We start from the raw sequence: 20,584 nt of genomic DNA, 5'->3' as shown, positions 1-20,584 counted from the left end.
GTTCAAGAATCATAAAAGGAGGTTATATACATGGAAGAAGCCTGGAGATACTGACAGGTTTCATATAGATTATATAATGGTAAGACAGAGATTTAGGAACCAGGTTTTAAATTGTAAGACATTTCCAGGGGCAGATGTGGACTCTGACCAAAATCTATTGATTATGAATTGTAGATTAAAACTGAAGAAATTGCAAAAAGGTGGGAATTTAAGGGGATGGGACCTGGATAAACTGACTAAACCAGAGGTTGTACAGAGTTTCAAGGGGAGTATAAGGGAACAATTGACAATAATGGGGGAAAGAAATATAGTAGAAGAAGAATGGGTAGCATTGAGGGATGTAGTAGTGAAGACAGCAGAGGATCCTGTAGGTAAAAAGACGAGGGCTAGTAGAAATCCTTGGGTGACAGAAGAAATATTGAATTTAATTGATGAAAGGAGAAAATATAAAAATGGAGTAAATGAAGCAGGCAAAAAGGAATACAAACGTCTCAAAAATGGGATGGCTAGAGGACAAGTGTAAGGATGTAGAGGCTTATCTCACTAGGGGTAAGATAGATACTGCCTACAGGAAAATTAAAGAGACCTTTGGAGATAAGAGAACCACTTGTATGAATAACAAGAGCTCAGATGGAAACCCAGTTGTAAGTAAAGAAGGGAAAGTAGAAAGGTGGAAGGAGTATATAGAGGGTCTATACAAGGGCTATGTACTTGAGGACAATATTATAGAAATGGAAGAGGAGGTAGATGAAGATGAAATGGGAGATATGATACTGCGTGTAGAGTTTGACAGAGCACAAAAGACCCAAGTTGAAACAAGGCCCCGTGAGTAGACAACTTTCCATTAGAACTACTGACAGCCTTGGGAGAGCCAGTCCTGACAAAACTCTACCATCTGGTGAGCAAAAAGTATGAGACAGGCGAAATACCCTCAGACTTCAAGAAGAATATAATAATTCCAATCCCAAAGAAAGCAGATGTTGACAGATGTGAAAATTACCAAACTATCAGTTTAATAAGTCACGGCTGCAAAATACTAATGCGAATCCTTTACAGACGAATGGAAAAACTGGTAGAAGCGGACCTCGGGGAAGATCAGTTTGGATTCCGTAGAAATATTGGAACACGTGAGGCAATACTGACCCTACGACTTATCTTAGGAGCTAGATTAAGAAAAGGCAAACCTACATTTCTAGCATTTGTAGACTTAGAGAAAGCCTTTGACAATGTTGACTGGAATACTCTCTTTCAAATTCTAAAGGTGGCAGGGGTAAAATACAGGGAACGAAAGGCTATTTACAATTTGTACAGATACCAGATGGCAGTTATAAGAGTCGAGGGACATGAAAGGGAAGCACTGGTTGGGAAGGGAATGGGACAGGGTTGTAGCCTCTCCCCAATGTTATTCAATCTGTATATTGAGCAAGCAATATAGGAAACAAAAGAAAAAATTGGAGTAGGTATTAAAACCCATGGAGAAGAAATAAAAACTTTGAGGTTCGCCGATGACATTGTAATTCTGTCAGAGGCAGCAAAGGACTTGGAAGAACAATTTAACAGAATGGACAATGTCTTGAAAGGAGGATATAAGATGAACATCAACAAAAGCAGAATGAGGATAATGGAATGTAGTCGAGTTAACTTGGGTGATGCTGAGGGAATTAGATTAGGGAATGAGACACTTAAAGTAGTAAAGGAGTTTTGCTATTTGGGGAGCAAAATAACTGATGATGGTCGAAGTAAAGAGGATGTAAAATGTAGGCTGGCAATGGTAAAAAAAGCGTTCCTGAAGAAGAGAAATTTGTTAACATTGAGTATAGATTTAAGTGTCAGGAAGTCGTTTCTGAAAGTATTTGTGTGGAGTGTAGCCATGTATGGAAGTGAAATATGGACAATAAATAGTTCGGACAAGAAGAGAATATAAGCTTTCGAAATGTGGTGCTGCAGAAGAATGCTGAAGATTAGATGGGTAGATCACATAACTAATGAGGAGGTATTGAATAGAATTGGGGAGAAGAGAAGTTTGTGGCAGAACTTGACTAGAAGAAGGGATTGGTTGGTAGGACATGTTCTGAGGCATCAAGGGATCACCAATTTAGTATTGGAGGGCAGCATGGAGGGTAAAAATCGTGGAGAGAGACCAAGTGGTGAATACACTAAACAGATTCAGAAGGATGTAAGCTCCAGTACATACTGGGAGATGAAGCAGCTTGCACAGGATAGAGTAGCATGGAGAGCTGAATCAAACCAGTCTTCGGACTGAAGACCACAACAACAACATGTGTGTGGACAGTTTAAAATGGAATGGCCACAGAAATTTAATCATAGGAAAGACATGTCAGACTGAGATCCATCAGAAGAATCTTCAGGAAATTGAATACCTCTTTGGGTATCTGATCTAGTATAGTTTTTCACAATGAGGTTAGCACACATTGCTTTGGGGGCAAACAAAGCATGACAGCACCTACATTTGTGTTGTCAGTAATTGAAACCTACAATATTCTGCGATCACTTTTGATTGCCTGGAAATTGTTAATCACTTATTTATACACTTATGAACTGAATAATTTGAAGTTCTCCTTTGCAGTGTTCAAAATTTTCACTAATTGTGTTATCCCCCCCCCCCCCCCCCTCCCCCCGCGTGAATTTGCTGTTCTTTAAATGGTTCTCGTTTGATGATTCTGTATGTGTCATTCTGCTTTTGGGCAATGTTTTTTCATGTCATGAGACGATGATTTAATTTCTTTCTCTTTTGCTGCATGCTGCTTGCAATGATAATGGATACCAGAAAGAGGTGAAGTATTAACGTGTAGCATGATACACATTTTTTTGTCAGCAAGTCTTTGTTTTGAAAATGATTTTGGAGATGTGAAAACTATAAATATTGTTATTTTGATGTAGGAAAAGAAAGTAAAACAAAAAAATCCAGGAATTATCATAAATTGTGTAAGGTAATCACCATAAAGAGTAGTGCCAATTTTCTTCCTCATTCTGATCTTGCTTTCTGTCACGACTGGCCTATTCGACAATTACACATTAAATCTTAATCTTCCTACCTTAAAAAAAATTGTCATGTGGTGGTACTGGCGTTCATTGCTAGTAGAGTCCTTGAAATAACTAGCTTTCGGCCTTAACATTTGGAAAGACATAATGTTTACACTGCCATTTGACAAACCTGTCATTTGTTCCCAGAATTAACTTTCACTCTGCACCGATTCAAAAAATCATGAAATTGTCTGCCAGACTGGGATTCAGATCTCGGACCTATACCTTTCGCATGTAAGTGCTTTACTGAATGATGTACCCGAGCACAACTCCCCCGGCAAGTTTTACTTGTTCCAGTTTTAATCTGCTGGGAAGTTTCAAATCGGTGCACACTCTGCTGCTGAGTGAAAATTCGTTCTGGAAACTGCCCCCATAGGCTGTATCTAAGCTATTTCCCTGGCAATATTTCATTTGGGAGTAGTAATAATGCAAGGTATGCAGAAGAACGTCCATGAAGTTTGGAACGTAGAAGAGGTGCTGGTGGAAGTAAAATGGTATGGGCAGGTCCGTAGAGCACTTGCCCACAAAAAGGCAAAGGTACCATTCCAGCACAGAGTTTTAATCCACTAGGATGCTTTTGTCATTTGTTTTTGCAAGTGCATGTATAATTGCAGTTCCCAGATTTTTGTAGCAACCACCAAGTTAGTACCTGAAAATATAAGCTCCTATTGGCCAAGTCATTCAACTACCTTACCCTGAGGTAAAACGTTGGCTCGTATCCAGGGATATCTCAATACACACATTGTGCTGTGGACTTCAAGAACACACACATCAGAGGAAAACTGATTGATAGCTACACTTTACCCACATTTCTATATTTTCCTCAATTCTAGATGCAGCAAGCAGTCTCGGGGACATGCTACCTGCTGTGGGAGTAACTGAGAGTTAACTTTTATGTTGGAAGAACAGCTATCCTATTGTCTTGGTGAAGTAATGAGTAGTATGTGCCATTAATTTTGTTAGACCTACTGTTGAACGGTCTCTGTGACTTCGCATTGACGGCCAAGGTACCAGGTTTCAGTGCATGTGAATTGAGGTCAAAGTGTGGAGCACTTCAATTCTAAATCAAACATGTATCGGGATTTCCCACAAGTCACAGTGGTGACCTGTTCTGACCTAAACTGCCATTTGCCTAGCTGGAATATAGATACAGAATTACGTACTTCAGTTTAGGTAGACCACACAAATTGCAGTCAGTCTTTGGCCAAGCCAATCGGCCTCCCCCATCTTCTTTGAACCACATATTCTTCTCCAGCTGTTCCCGTTGTACTCGTATCCTTTGTAATCTTGTCAATCCATCTCAGCTGTGGTCTTCCCCTTGATCTGTTCCCTCTGATGTCTTCTTCCACCAGTGCCCAGTAATCAGACTTCCTTGTCACATCATGTTCCCATACCACATCAGTCTCCTCAAATTAATAACAGCCACAATGCCAAACAATTTTTACACCTACTTCAGTTTACATTTGTTTGTTGTTTTCTAGTCATCTCCATCCTTTACTGGTCTAAAAATCTGTTTCAGGACAACATTATCAAACTCAGGAGTGTTCTTTCCACCTTTTGTGCCAGAGCCTGCTCTCTGCTCCTTAGAAGACAATAGGTTGTATTACTGTCTTGCAGGCCCTAATCTTGGTGGATCTCAGTAGAAACCAGGACTTGAGCAACTTACTGAGCACAAACCTTGACATGTTCCCTGCTTGGATTCTTGCTATTATTTGCTGGTGTATCCCATTCATTCCTCTGAGTGCTGGCCCAGAAAAAAATTGAACACTCTTACCCTTTCAAAGATTTTTGCCACCCACATCTCGAGGTCTGTTGTCTTTCTCACTACGAGGTATTTGGTCTTATACATATTCTCTTTCAAGTCTGCTCTCACTGCTTCTTCCATTAACATTCTTGCCATCTGAACGAGATTTTGCTCATTCTGTGCTATTAATTAACCATCATTGTCATTTGCATAGGCCCAGTGTGTTGAATGCCCTAAGCCATTGAATTCCTATCTTCAGGCTTATTACCTTTCTCACTGCTCTTTTCCGGAACTGGATTAAACACTGGTGGGGGCAGACATTTTCCCTGTCGCACTTCATTCCTCGCCTTGAACTTCTGCAACATCTTTCCATTCACTTTCACTGTGCATGTTGTCTCTTGTATACATTTGAGTTAGGTTTATTAGTTTTCTGTGCCCTATCAAGCTTTTACCATATTGCTTGCCTGCACACACTAACATATGCTTTTTGGAAGCCAACAAAAGACAGTGATGATGTCTGTGAAATTCCCAGCTCTGGCATCTGCCTTCTTATATGTAGCTGGTCTGTGGTTGATTTTCCCTTTTTAAACCCTGCTTGTAGGAATCCAAATACCTCCTTGATGTATAGTGTTAGCCACTTCAGCTGCTCAGAATTTTATAAGCTGTAAATAGTAAGGTAATTCTTCTGTAGCTGCTGCATCTCATTGGGTCACATTTCTTAATTACTGAGCAGGTAATAGACTGTTTCCATTCTGCCAGTATCCTTTCCCTCCTCCAAATTAAACAGATTAGGTTTTACGCTCTTGTTTTTTAGGATCTCTCTTCCTTCTTTCAGCATCTCCGCGGGTACGGTGTCTCTTCCTGGTGCCTTTCTCTCATTATCCATTCTTGAAGTACCTGACTGTCTTCTTGTATTGTCTACTATTAAGTCCTTTTCTGCAAGTGCTCTTTGTTTATATATTTTTGCTTTTCGATTCCGAAGACAGCGCCATAAAATCTTCACAGGAACCTCTCTGTGTGGCATGGAAAACAGTCTTATAAAGTAATATTACTGACTGCAGTAAGCAGGGAAACTTTAGTGTCGGAAACTGGAAAATTGTCACCTGGTGAGTCACGGTTTCTTTGTCAACACTACACTACTGTCAGTCTACAAATCGACTGAAAATCACGTGTCAGTCTTGACAATAAAGGCAACTTCATAACCTCGCTGCATGGAAAATGATGAATGTTAATGTGGACTGAGAAAGTACCTACATTGTGTATGCCGTCACCTTACAGGTGGACAGTTAAATGAGCTTATTGGCAGGTCATGTGGATCCATTTGTACTTCCATGCTAAGCAGTTAAGAGGTTACCCTGTGAAAGTATCTTCATCACTGCATAACTGCTGCAACCCTATCCACTCGGACCCAATGACTGGAGTGAAGCCTTGTTCTCTGCATACAAACTTCTCCTTGTTTCACCTGGTTAATGTTACCACATTAAGAAAATGAATACAGTAGTATGCTGCTTTAGTTTTTAGACGTAGTTCTGAAGAGCTTTTTTCTTTGTGCTTCCCCTGCTCAGTTTTGTTTTCTTTTTAAATGTGACTAAATCATACACATGGAGTTGTAATGGTATGCTTGACCATTGCTTTCTTATTTGTTTGACTGGTTCATTAAATTTAATTTATTGTCTGTACAGGAGCTGGACTTGAGTACCCCAGTGCTGGAACGAGAAATAAGCTTTGCACCTAAAGATGATGAAGAAGAAATGCTTCCAGTGTCAGAGGTGTGGCTGTTGTCACTGACATTGCCTGCAGTATTCACTCGCCCATCACCTCACCACTCTCCCGCTTCGTCCGCCAACGGCCTTTCTTCACAGCAATTCATCGCCAAAATGGTGAGGAAACATTTAGCTCGTCTTTATGGAAGCGTGTGAATTTTCAGACTCTGCTGTCATTGGGAAATACTACAGTAAAATATATACCTGCTCTTCCTAGTGAGATCTCAAGTTGAGTTTCTCTTGTAGCTTGGCTGTATCTGTCCGTCCCATTGGGTCCTGCTGTACAACAGCAGCCAACATGGACTTGGAGCCAACAGGTCAGAATACAAAGCACTTCACACAGTGTTTGCCACTGTGTGTGTCTCATGCTTGTATTAGTTCTCTCTCTCTCTCTCTCTCTCTCTCTCTCTCTCTCTCTCTCTCTCTCTCTCTCTCTCTCTGGTGCTCATTTGTGAATGTTTATAACTTTGCTGTTTAGACCATTAGTTGCTGGTATGCTTCTCTGCTTTTCAATTTGTTTGTTAGATTAACATAGCTGAAAAGGGATTCTTCTTCTTTTTTTCCCTCTCTCTCTCTCTCTCTCTCTCTCTCTCTCTCAACTATCTGTCTATCTATATCTGTTTATCTGCACTGTATTGAATGTTACTTTTTTTTAATTTTTTGCATAAAAAGGAGAATTCACTTCAGCAGAATGTAGAATTACAAGGAGACTGAATGTTAGGCCAGAGCTTACCTTCTGGAGCCAAAGTTCATATACTGCCAACAGACTCATTTAAAAGTAATCTGTTCCTAGCTTTTGGAATTGTGTGTTCCTTCCCTGACCAACCCTTTTACATCCTAGAGGAAGGAATAGTTTCTTTTACTTTTGTATTTATCATTAGCACTGAAACTTTTCATATAGAAGGGCCAGCGATTCTATCTCCATGTAATTTTAGAAATTTGTTTCATTTTCTTTTGACTTGCCTATCTCATTAGAATTATATTAGACTGCGGGTGTGATCACCTTGCGCATCATAGTCTGTTTGTGGTCCCTTTGGCCATGTATTTTCATTGCCACTATCTGTATAGGGCATTAATCTTTCTACATTCGTGAATTAAATAGATGAACATTATAGCAGTGTGACTACTGTGCTATTTTCTCCCTACTTGTAAAAACAGATGTGTGACAGATGGTGACTGGACTAAGCATTTGTGTGAATGAAAATTTTTGAAGATAAAATTCACATTGACTAATGGCTTCTTTGTGTAAAGGATTTGCAATTACTTTGGTTCTAGTGCCTAACTTCCTTTTATTAAGCATGCACATTGAGCATTATTATAAGTACCTTTTTCCTATCAAACATGTCCTGCCTTGGAGGTAAGTAATGATGCATGGTATTCAAAAAATCTGGATCTGTTTTTAAGAAATGAAACCCTTGAGAAGCCTCCTATTGGCATTGCTTACAGTATTGTGTTTACACTTCAATAGTGGTAAGTAGGGGTTGCAATGATATGTCTGTAGCACTATTTAGTAGTTACACACTAATAGTGAATCACAGTTTGTAGTTTTCTTTGCCTGTTTGTCAGTGGTGGTTTAAACAGCATTGTGATTGAAATGTCATTTGTCCTTATGAACAATATTTTAGTTAGTGTTTGTTGTAGTTATTGCTATCACTGACTGAATTTTTTTTTACTGTTATGTCCATAGTTGCTAAGATCAGCTTGGACTTCCCTCCATGCAATGCTCTTCCTTGAAATAAAACAAAATGTATTAAAATCTGAAAGGGATGTTGTTCATTCGCCCGTCTGTTGAGTGTCCCCACATGATATTTTCTAGTATCAGCACAGCACAAATTGAATATAGACCAAAATACAAGGGGGCGAAGAAAATAAAGTATATATGGCTTAAACTTACGGATTTAATCAGCTCAAAAAAATTAACCATACTTGATTACAATGCTTCAGCTGATACTTTATTTGAGATTTAAACATTTGCTGAGAGGTGGTGTTGACTGTAATTTATTATTTCAAATTTTTCTTGTTGAAAGTTGAAATTTCTCTTAAAGACTGAAAATTTTTATGCTGTTGAACATTCAAATTGAGGGGCAGCACTTGTATCCCAATTGTTCTTATGTAGTGAGATGTGAAATATAGATGTTGAAAGAAAATGTAAGTATCTGATGAATGAATTTTATACCCTTTGAAAAAAAAAAAATGCTATGATGTAGTTAAAAAAAACTAGAATTGCATTCAGGACTGAAGTTCAAATCCCTGCCAACTAACTCAGATCTAGATTTTTTGTGTATGCCTTTGAAAAACACACAGTCAGGACTTCACAAATATTGTCATGCCTACTCCTGTCTCTGATTGTGGTTACAGACTGATCTGTAGAGAAGCTTGAGGTCTAGGTTAGTTCAGAAGGTGACAATTGAGAGTTTTCTGACAGAAAATCCTAAAAAAAGTTTTAGTCTTACATTAATTTAGCAAATGCGGACTGAAGTTGTGTGTCCAGATGTACTGTGGCCATAATGACAGAGAAAAGGCCAAAATGTTAAAACTAATTTTTCGAAACCATTTCAGTGAGGGAGATGGTACTTCAGTTCCTCTTGTAAGTTGTTAATCAAAAGTCAAAATGACAAAGAAGAAATTGAGCATGGGATAAAAAATAAACTGTAGGAATCCATATAGATTCTGGGGGGGGGAGAACTCTGTAGAAAAGTAGATATTGGCGTCCAGGTTGATCCCATGTCAGTTGAAATCCAGAAGGAGGTAGCTTAAAAAGTCCTCAGTCAGCTTGTACTTGAACGTTGCTCTTCAGTCTAGGATCCATACCATATTGGATTGATAGAGAAAATAGAAAGTATCCGAAGAAGAGCCATACATTTTGTTACAGGTTTGTTTAGGAAGCACACAAGACCAACCATGCCTTTTGTCTTCGCAAATGCAACCTTTTGCCTCAAACTGTTTGTACCAGGTGTAAATGGAAACTATGCCAGGGTGTGGTTCATGAAAGTGTGGTCGAAATTCTCGTAGGAGCTACTGTTACTGATTCCCTTTTAGAAACTGAAGAACACACCAGCTCTTCGGTTGTGGTGTACTCGCCATTTTCTACACTAGCCCTCTCTGGGGCCCGCAAAGTGCAACAAATGACTTTTGCCCATACATAAAAAAAACTTCTAGAAACACTACTAACAGGTCAAAGTGTGAAGTGAATAAATTGTAGTGTTTTGTTTCTGTGAATTTTTGAAAGCATCAAATTTTTCATGCTCACTCTGTTTTGCCACCTCCTACATATCTATTGCAAAAATGACTGTGATGTTAGTATTAGAGAGATTTCAGCTCACTGGAGGTTTTCCAACAAGCTGTCTTTCTGCGGACCTGTAGTGACTGGAGTAGAAAAGGGGTACACAAAGTACTCTCCTAGACCCACCATAAAGTGGCTTTTGGCATGTGATGCAGTGTAGCCCAAGGCTTATGTTAGTTGTTGCCTACGTTTTTAGTATATGCCCTCGTGGTAGTAAGTGAAACCTGCTTGGCAGTTGGGTCAGCCATTCCTAATTTCAGAAAGAAAGCAACAGAGGTGTCATTGGTTGCATTTGTTTAATCTACTTTTCTTTATAAATAACTAAACTTGCAGGAGAACCTCTTAGAATCTGTATTATTTAACAAAGAAATTTCTGCTAAATATTTTGGTGGATGTTAAATACATGTACCTCAATTATAAGTGACTGGGGTTGGGAGAAGCGCTTAACATGATTCGTAACCAACACCACTTTCCTTCCCTTGGTCCTAGCTGAGTGTGTCCTCCACTCCTATTGGCTTTGCGATTGGCAATATGTTTATGGTAATCATACTTCTTTTTGTGGTATACTATAGTATTATTTAAGCTTTTCAAAAGAAAGGAATGACCTCTCAGAAAGTACAATTTTGGGTGATTTTAAAATCCCATAAAATATGAAAAACATGTGTCATTGTTGCTCTTGAAACAGTATGGAAATATAAACTGCACAGGTCTGTAGCTGCAAACTGTCCTTTTCATCAGGTTCATGCATCACGTGCTGGGCTATAAAGGGCCGACGCTGATTTTCCTGCGTGGTGAGCAGGATACGCAGTTCTGCCTGTCGGCCAGCAGCGAGTGGCGGGAGTCCCACCAGTACTGGGGGGATGAAGACTGCGTCCTCCTGCAGATGCTTCCTCGTTACCACGTTGTGGAAAGTGAGCACAGATACTGTTCTTTGTCTTGATTTATTTTGTAGTCCAGTAAAACAAGTAGTGAAGTAGTCTTGCACATTGATAGGGAAGATTTATTGCAAGTTACAGGTTAGCTTGCTGTGGCTACAAAATTGTGACTGTTTTCATTTCGTAATCTATTAGAAGGTCATGTCCAGAGTATACCACGTGTGGGGTTCACACCTGTACATGTTGTTAAATGGTAATTTGCTGATGGTATTTTTCCTAATTTAACCATTTTGGTTGTAGAGTAAGAGTAATGTTCACAGTTGCCGTGTTAACAGCTCATTTGGCATTCGCTGTTCTCTGATCAATATTATTTCAACTCAGAAAGAAGTGAAATACATAATTATTAAGCTGTTTGGCAGTAGAAACATAGAAATGAAATATTTAGTGGCAGTAACAAATACAGTTGAAAGTTGTTTCTCATTGACAACTCTCCCATTTCATAGGTAAATTCTTGAGTAAGTTGTAACATATCTGTGAATGGCCAGGCGGCCTATCTTTTTAAATGCATTTTTGTGTAGTTGTTAAAATTGAACATACTATTTCAGTATGTTTGTCATGAACATGATGTATAGAACTCATGACTACATTGATCTGAGAAATGGCTCAAACAAAAAAATAATTGTACCATTAGGAGTGCAGATGATCAGAAAGTTGTACTGAGTGAATAATGGGTGGTGGTTTACTTACCTCAGTGCATCATTCTGTTAAAATTAGCAGCTGTGCATGAGCTTTTTACTGACATCCATGAATTCCTTTTTCTCTACTTAGCACAGCTACATTATTGAATATGATGTACATTTTTTTAGCCTTTCTTGATAAAGCATCTTGACTGTCAGTATTTATGGGCTATACTTTAAGAATGAAGAAATGTGATCAGTAGAAGCAGCTATCTTAGCACAGTAAACAAAGAGCAGAGACGACCAAACGGGGGGGATTCATATAATTGCAAATTTTTGTACTGTGCTAGGAGCAGTGATGGGATGGCGAGGCGCGGCGACTCGAGCGCACCGGGAATTCCTCGAGCCTCTAGTTCTCGAGCAATTCTCGAGAAGCTCACGAGAAACAGCTCGGCGGCGTGTGCCGCTGCGCGCCAGTTGGCTGCGACAACATATGCCGCGCCGCTGTTTTAAGAATTGAATGCCGCCGCTAGACAAACACGCTCGCTGTGCTCGTAACTAGTATGTCTCAGGTTTCATTCGAGTAAAGTTGTTATTCAAATCAATATGGACACTCGAAAACGAACGTCATGGTGCTGGCAATACTGTGCGGAGGATGGAGATAACGTTACTTGCAACATTTGTCATAAAAATCTCCGTAATGTGTCAAAAAATAAAACGGCCATCATTAGACATCTTAAACTGCACAATTTATCGAGCAATAAAACAGCAACGTCCGTGGATACAGAGGCTCATTCTTCCAATAGTGTGAGGCAGACAAAATATCCAAGTACGTATGGTACAAGAGGTGAATACCGTGCAAAAGTTCGAATATTGTCCGAAGCTGTCCGCCACGCTTAAAAAAACATTGATTTTTTTTAATCGTACTCCGATAACATACAACATACACAAAATCAAACCTATACTATCCTAGCTTTTGCACGATACGATATGTAATTTTATTGGACTAGTTTCGAGCATAACGTATCCCCTCGCAGAAACACTGATCTAAATCTTACGTTTCTCTTCATAGAGGGAAGTAAATGGCAACAACAGCTAGATGAAGCACTAGTGGCCATGATAACAGATGACTTTCAACCGCTTTCAATCGTCGAGGACACTGGTTTTCGACGTTTTGTTTCACTGTTGGACCCACAATACTCGATACGAAATCGAAAAAAGTTGCGCCTCATGATTGAAGACAATTACTATAAACAGAAAGAGGCTGTAAACTTGGTCGTGGAAGACTCTACTTGTGTTTCTTTAACGACCGATATTTGGACCTCACTCAATAGTGAGGCATATATTGCTGTAACTGGTCATTTCATTAACACTAATTGGTGCCTGAAAGCTTTAGCTCTCAAGACATTCCGTTTCCCGGAAAAGCATACAGAGCTAAATATTAGTGAGGCGTCAGGTAACGTGGTTTCAAAATGGAACATTGAAAACAAAGTTGTAAGCATCACAACTGACAACGCCAGTAACATGACGGCAGCCATACAACTTATTCACAGTGGCAACATAGATATGCGACATGTGCCTTGTTTAGCACACACCATCAATTTAGTTGTGAAAAGTTCTTTGAACAGCAACAGTGAGCTCTGCATAATGCGGGAAAAGGCCAGAAAAATTGTTAGCTATTTTGAAACAAGTTGCAATGCTAATAAAAAACTCCATGAGATCCAGGATCTAATGGAAAAATCCTGTTCATAAATTGATTCAGGAAACCGAAACCCGATGGAACAGTACGTTTTATATGCTACAACGTTTAGTGGAGCAAAAGGATTGCATTGCAGCCTGTTTTATCATCTTTGTATTCAGGTGAAGAGAACCGTACACCTGACAAGTGGCGAATTTTGAGCGAATGTTTATGTGTACTAGAGCCATTTGAAGTGGTAACAAGTGAAATCTCAACTGAAAACTATACCTCTTTCAAAAGCTGTTCCAATAATCAGACAGCTAATCATAACCGTATGCAATGGGAAGTGGGCTACCACGACAGCGCAAGAGCTACAGCAACACCTGCACAACTCACTAATAGCCCGGCTAGGATTAATAGAAACAAAGTACATGCCGTTGCCACAGTTCTCGACCCAAGATTCAAAACGTTACCATTTACGAATCCCATTCATTCAAAATGTGCCGTTGCAAGCCTAATTGCAGAGTGCACAAACATGGTAGAGACCGTACGATCTACTCATTCGGCTGTTAACGACACTAGCCACGAGTACCATTTCGTACAAAACGCCAGTAGTTCCTCATTGGCATCTTTCGATGAAGAGGTTTCCAATAAAAATCTAATGAAAAGCGGTTGCGATAGCAAAGACCTGGAGGTACAACGATATTTGGAATAACCGTACCTACAACGCACGGATAATCCTTTACACTACTGGAAAAAAAATGAAAACAGTTACCCAGGCCTAGCTGTCGTGGCAAAAAAATATCTTGCAATACCTGCAACTTCTGTTCCCAGTGAAAGAATGTTTTCGAAAACAGGACTACTTATAAGCAAACAAAGAAGCAGACTAAAAGGCCAATTGGTTAATAACATCATATTTCTAAACAAAAATTGACGGCATTGTAGTAATGGGATGTAAAAATGCCTTCTGCTGAACAACTTTTGTTTCCTTTCTTTCTTCAGTAAGTAAACGCATGTACGCAGTTTCTGTATATAAAAGGCTATAGCACTTCTCTTTTACGTTTAAGCATGCATGCATACATGCAGAATGTACAATGTAATTTACTTTGTAAGAATAAAGCTTCTGTTTTATGCGAATTCTGTGCTTTGTTTTAAACAACAATTCTATGATTTTTGTCTTATGAGACATATACTAATACTTCAGTACACATTAATAACGGTAGTACAGTTGATATAAATCATAGAATTTCAAAGTTTTCCGAGCATCTACGTACGACAAGTACGACCGCTGCGGCTCAGTGTTTCGTGTACTGAAGGTTTGCACAATTTCTCAGAGAGCGCAGCACTGTCAACTTCTCGAGCGTACCCGAGAAATTCTTGAGAAATTGCCTTCTCGTCGCGCGTTTCTCGAGTGCGATCATAGCCCATCCCTAGCTAGGAGGAAGTGCTACAGAGAACATCCTGAAAATCCTGACCCGGTGACGGTGTGAACATGGGGTTGGGGTGGCATTTAAATGGCACTTTTCGTTTTTCCTTGGATAACTCAAAAACCATCGCTTCTAGAAAAAGTGTTCCCAAATACTAAATTAAATTTCTCAGAAAAAGAAAGTCCTGTCCACTTTTTCTTTAGGACAAACAGTTTTCACCGAGCGAGGTGGCGCAGTGGTTAGCACACTGGACTCGCATTCGGGAGGACGACAGTTCAATCCCGCGTCCCGCCATCCTGATTTAGGTTTTCCGTGATTTCCCTAAATCGCTCCAGGCAAATACCGGGATGGTTCCTTTGAAAGGGCACGGCAGACTTCCTTCCCTAATCTGTTGAGACTGATGACCTCGCTGTTTGGTCTCTTCCCCCAAACAACCCAACCAACCTAATAGTTTTCACTTTGCAAGAGATGGGAAAATCACAGATAATTAAAAAGTATTTAAATTGTATAAAATTAATGTTCATTATGAAATGAAATGAGCTAAGAACAAAAACTAGCTCTGCATCATCTTCCTCATTTCCTATCCTGCTATCCCTCCCCGTCACCTCCCCTCACCTTTTCTGTAGCCCTCACTACCCAGACTACATGATATGGCTGCTCTCCTCGGTAAGTCCATAATGCCCAGAAATGTCTCTCTGTGAGTGTGCATGTGCGCACATGCGCCTCCATATGTTCAATGAGTAAGAACGAATTCCAAATTGTGGCTGAATGTAGTGGTGCCTGAAAAGTTATATTCTTATTTTGCACTTCCTTTCATTTGTAATAAACCTAATACATTTTTTATTTCAGTTAGAGATTACCTACTCACCCGCAACCTTACTTTTTGTAAGAAATCATCCATCATCATCATCTTCAACTGTTCCGATTGCCTGGCTTGGTATATTTAGAACACAAACCTCAATCTTTCCATATTCCCACCAGGTTCCTCTCCCCACTCTGTCCAGTCTTCTCCTCCCTTCATTACACATTCCTTCACTTCAATCATGCGTCATCTATCTCTTGGTCTTCATCTAGATCTCTTCCTTGCATTGTCATTTCATGGACCTGTCTTGATATCCTGCCAACTCCCATTTTGCAGCATGCCCCTACTACCTTAATCTCGTCTTATCAGTGGCCTCTTGCATAGGCCTCTTGCATAGGCTTCTTTTTCACTCTTTCTTCCACTGTCTCATTCCTTACTCCATGAAGTTTGCTAAGTTTTATTCTGCTTCTTTGGAATTTCATCTCGCAAGTCCATATCCTGTTAATCTGTCTTTTCTTAGCACCCACATTTCTGATGCGTATGTGAGCACTGGAACACAGTACGCTTAGTATATTGTTCGCTTATTTTTGGTAGTGCATCCTTGCTTCAGTATCGACTTCTTACATTCTGCAGGAAACAATAGCTCACCTCACCTTTTCGTTTACCTCGTTATTGTTCCTCTGATGATTTGCTGTTACGCTACCTGAGCCTGAAATTTTCCACTTTCTTGGTTTCTTAATACTTACATGTGTTGCTACTCACCTTTTAATCTTTGTCACCCTCACTTCACACTTATTTACATTAAATTTCAAGCCATATTGTCCCACCACTTCCTACCATACTTTTATCATTCCTTGTGCCTGTCCTTCTCAATGTCCCCACACTATTAAATTATCTGCAAATGTTGTTGCTTGCTTGTTTTCATTTCCTATTTGCAGAGCTGTCCCTCTCATTACCTCATGCATAGCAGTGATGAAAGTAGATTGGATAGATTGCTCCCTTGTTTTAGCCCATTTTTCTGTTCATACCAGTCTGTCTTGTCTCCTCCTCCTCCTCCTCCTCCTCCTCCTCCTCCTTTCACACAACTTACACAACTTACACTTCCATGACAAATTTCCTTTATTCTCCTCAAGCTCAGCTTTTGAATCTCCCCTTTTTAAGGTTTCTCAACTCCTCTTTTCACACTATAATATGCCTTCTTAGAGTCCAGGAACACCATTACTAAATCCTTACCATATTTGCAATGCCTCTTTTGGAGCCACCTTGCACTAAAAGTTAGATCTACTGTTGACCTTCCTTGCCTAAACTCATATTGTTGCTCTCTGTCCTGCTAGCTTCCAACCTTTCTTTTCCAGAATCTTCTCAAACACTTCCCAACATGAAATGTTAAAGTAACTCCCCTATAAATTTGACGTAGTTTCCTGTAACCTTTCTTAAAATTTGACACTAATGATTTCCTTTTTCTATCCTTGAGCTGTTCTCCTCTCTTTCCATACCATTCTCATGATCCGACAGAGCCACTGCTCTACAACAATGCCAGCTGCTCTCACAATCTCTTATACTTACTTCATCCAGCAGTTCAGATGTTCTTTTTCTCTTTTTGAGGTCTATATCACTTCCTGAACTTCTGTCCAGGTTAGCTCCATTTTGACATCATCTTCATTCCCTTTTCTTCTTCCATATGTCCATTAGAGTTTAATAACTTTTTTCTTTTTTCAAAATATCCCCTATACATATCAGTTGATTTCCTATACATTCTGAGCTTCCTTACCTTCTGTATTGATCATCCTGATTTTATCATCACACCTCTCTTCTTATCCTTAATTATTTCAAAGAGGACTTTCTTTCTCCTTTCACTGTCCTCTTCCATCGTTTTTGTCCACTCTCTTTTCCATTTCTTCTTCTTCTTCTTCTTCTTCTTCTTCTTCTTCTTCTTCTTCTTCTCCTCAGTGTACCCTTTTCTTGATTTTACTGTTATCTTCTGAAACCATATATGGAATGCTTTGTTTTTCACTGCCCCTTCGTCCCTTACTCCTTATCATTCCACATGGTCTATCTTTCTACCTTCTCTTATCACTGTTTCTTCCGCACACTTTTTCTGCTGTTTCCACTATTATTGTTTCGAACCTCATTTTTTGTAAGAAACATGAAAATAAATTGCATTAAAAACATTTGTGCCGAATCAAAAGATAAATTCAGTTCGGAAAATTATAATAAAATCAGTAAGGGTGATGTACCTTCAGGAGTTCCAGCTCTGATAACTTCTGATAGAAACTATTAAAATAAAAAATGGTGTTCACTGTTGAAGCAACATGTTCCAGCTTCGGGAAGGAAAGAGGAATTGGATTGCTAGAAAGTGGGAGAGGCTGGTCATTTGAGCAATAGATTATCAGGGACTCGCATTATGATCAAGAACAGAGCAAAGATGAAGGAAAGGTTTTCAGAGGAAGTTAAATATAGTTGCTTGATAGGGACAGGAAAATTTCATGAAAACAATAATGTGAAATTTACAGTTTTTAGTGGAAAAACAATAATGGTGACTTTTACAAAATATCAAGACATTTATTGCTTCCTCCTACATACATTCCATGAAGAGACAATGAAGGTAAAATTACAGGCATTAGAACTCAAATGCTCGCCTACCAAGAGTCATTCTTCCCACGCACCATTTTTGATTGGAAGAGGAACAGAAAGAGCTGACGGTGGTATATAATGTTCCCTGTGGCACACAATGTAAGATGGCTTGTCCAGTATAAATGTAGATGTAGGCAAGTGGTTTATAAAATATGGTTGCGTGAACCACTTTCACATCCCATACTTGTCAGTGTGTGTGTGTGTGTGTGTGTGTGCGTGTGTGTGTGTGTGTGCTCTCCTATAGCTTCCATTTCATGATTATGCGTTTCACACTTCCACTGTGCAATTTTTTTTCTTAAATGGTGTTGTACATTTCAGTAGCTTGAAAAGTTTTATTTTGCAGTCTAATAGAAATGTGATGCCATAATTGACATTCATCTATAAATCTGTTCTCCTGTGCACTGTCAGTTCCTAATACACTAGACTTTCGCTAATCTGGCCCTCAGTAGTCCGGCCTCTCGGTAATCCGGCGCACATCCAAAAACACGTGCACAATTTTATATACTGTATTTAAAATTATAGCTTTCGTTACAGTTCGGAACCATGCCTTCTAAAAGGAAACATGTTATGCTAAACCTCAAGCAGAAACTCGAAGTTTTAGATAACTTAAATCACGGTTCTTTGCAGAAAGCCATTGCTGCTGAGTTCAGTGTTGGACGAGCAACTATTTATGACATCAAAAAGAAAGATGATGCTATTTGACATTACTCTCCACAAATGGATAGTGAGTGGGGAAAACTAAAGGTTATGCGAAAGAGTGAAAATGAAGAATTGTTCATAGCTGTTTATAGATGGTTCATACAACAACGCAGTAAAGGAATTCCAGTTAGTGTCCCAATTATAATGGAAATAGCAGCTGCATTTAACAAAGAACTTGGCGATAGTAACTTGTTTGCAGCGAGCGAAGGTTGGCTATCAAACTGGAAAAAATGACATGGCATTCGGCAGCTGACAGTCACCGGGGAAAGTCACTCAGCTAACGATAATAAAGATACTGATGATGAGTTTGTAAGCAAGATACCGAAGATAATGGAGGAAGAAGATTTAATTGCTGATGCCTTGTATTATGCTGATGAAACAGGACTCTTTTACGAGGTTCTTCCTTCAAAAACATTAGCTGCCAAGAACAAGAAGGAATCTCATGCTTACAAGCAACAGAAACAGCGTGTAACATTAATGGCGAGTTGTAATGCAAATGGGAGACACAAACTACCGCTTATGGTGATTGGAAAATCCTGAGGACCACACTGTTTTCGACACACTGACATAATTACTCTACCTGTGCAGTATTGCGCTCAGAAGAAAGCGTGGATGGACAGACAAATATTCTCTCGGTGGTTCCATGAAACATATGTACCAGCAGTGAGAAAAGAGCTAAAGAAGAAAAAGCTTCTACTGAAAGCTATCCTTATAATTGACAATGCTCCCTGTCATTCTTCAGATGTTTCTCTAAAGTCTGATGGTATACAAGCACTCTTTCTCCCACCCAATGTGACAGCACTAATTCAGCCTATGGACCAGGGAATTTTGGAATCAATCAAACTTCATTATCGACATTTACTTCTCGTCTCCTTGCTGAACAAAAGTGAAAATTACTCTTTCGAGACTATGTTGAAGGCGTGGAAAGCAATTAACATATGTGATGTTGTTTTCCAAGCAGCTGAAGCCTGGGATAAAGTGCAGAGCACTACCATAATGAAGAGCTGGAGAAAATTGTGGCCATCCATTGGTGCCGAGTTGGATCCAGTAGTGAGTGACACCGATGAGCCAGTCAATTCAGAATTATCAATTACTTTGTGCACTGACATGTTCCACAACCTTCTAGGAGGAGAAGAAATTGATGATGTTACCGAGTGGCTGAATGAGGAAAATTGTGATACGGATCAAACTTTAACAGATGAAGAAATAATCAAAATCGTGCAAGAAAGTAATGATGAAAGTGATGAAGAAGAGGACACATGAGGAGAGAGCATGAAGATTTCTCACACTGCTGGTGCTGAAGTACATTACGCAACAAGCAGATACATGCAGTATCGATGTAATGCTTGTAAAATGGCTGCGTGATAAAACTTGCCACCGTCCCGTATCATCATTGCAACACTTAAAAATTAGCGGCGTGTTTCATAGTGAGTGATAAGACTGTGTAATTATGTACAGTATAAACTCAGAGGGTAAGATTTCTTTGAAAATTAATGTATTTTTGGATTTAATAAAGTATATCCTCCATGTTTTAAAATTGTATCCTTCAGTTTAATAAAGTACAGTACACTATATCCCCTAAGTTTTCAAAATAAATTTCAGACAGTCAATAATCTGGCACTTCTGCTAATCCGGCACCCATATGTGCCAGGAATGGCAGAATTAGAGTCTAGGGCCAGTTGTATAAAGTACAGGGTTATTACAAATGATTGAAGCGATTTCACAGCTCTACAATAACTTTATTATTTGAGATATTTTCAAAATGCTTTGCACACACGTACAAAAACTCAAAAAGTTTTTTTAGGCATTCACAAACGTTCGATATGTGCCCCTTTAGTGATTCGGCAGACATCAAGCCGATAATCAAGTTCCTCCCACATTCGGTGCAGCATGTCCCCCATCAATGAGTTCGAAAGCATCGTTGATGCGAGCTCGCAGGTCTGGCACGTTTCTCGGT

At 39.4% G+C, this 20,584-nt stretch overlaps 1 protein-coding gene across 1 annotated transcript in view; it reads left to right on the top strand.

Moving 5' to 3' along the window:
• Positions 1-20,584, top strand: part of LOC126101602 (uncharacterized) — a 59,869-nt gene that overhangs the window by 10,576 nt on the left and 28,709 nt on the right. Inside the window, exons 6-8 of the mRNA XM_049912279.1 lie at positions 6,472-6,669; positions 6,799-6,869; positions 10,574-10,746. Coding sequence (XP_049768236.1) covers positions 6,472-6,669; positions 6,799-6,869; positions 10,574-10,746 — 442 coding nt within the window. The remainder of the gene's footprint in view (positions 1-6,471; positions 6,670-6,798; positions 6,870-10,573; positions 10,747-20,584) is intronic.

Source organism: Schistocerca cancellata, chromosome 9 (assembly GCF_023864275.1).
Source record: "Schistocerca cancellata isolate TAMUIC-IGC-003103 chromosome 9, iqSchCanc2.1, whole genome shotgun sequence".
Taxonomy (NCBI): domain Eukaryota; kingdom Metazoa; phylum Arthropoda; class Insecta; order Orthoptera; family Acrididae; genus Schistocerca; species Schistocerca cancellata.
This window is presented reverse-complemented; position numbering and strand designations above follow the sequence as displayed.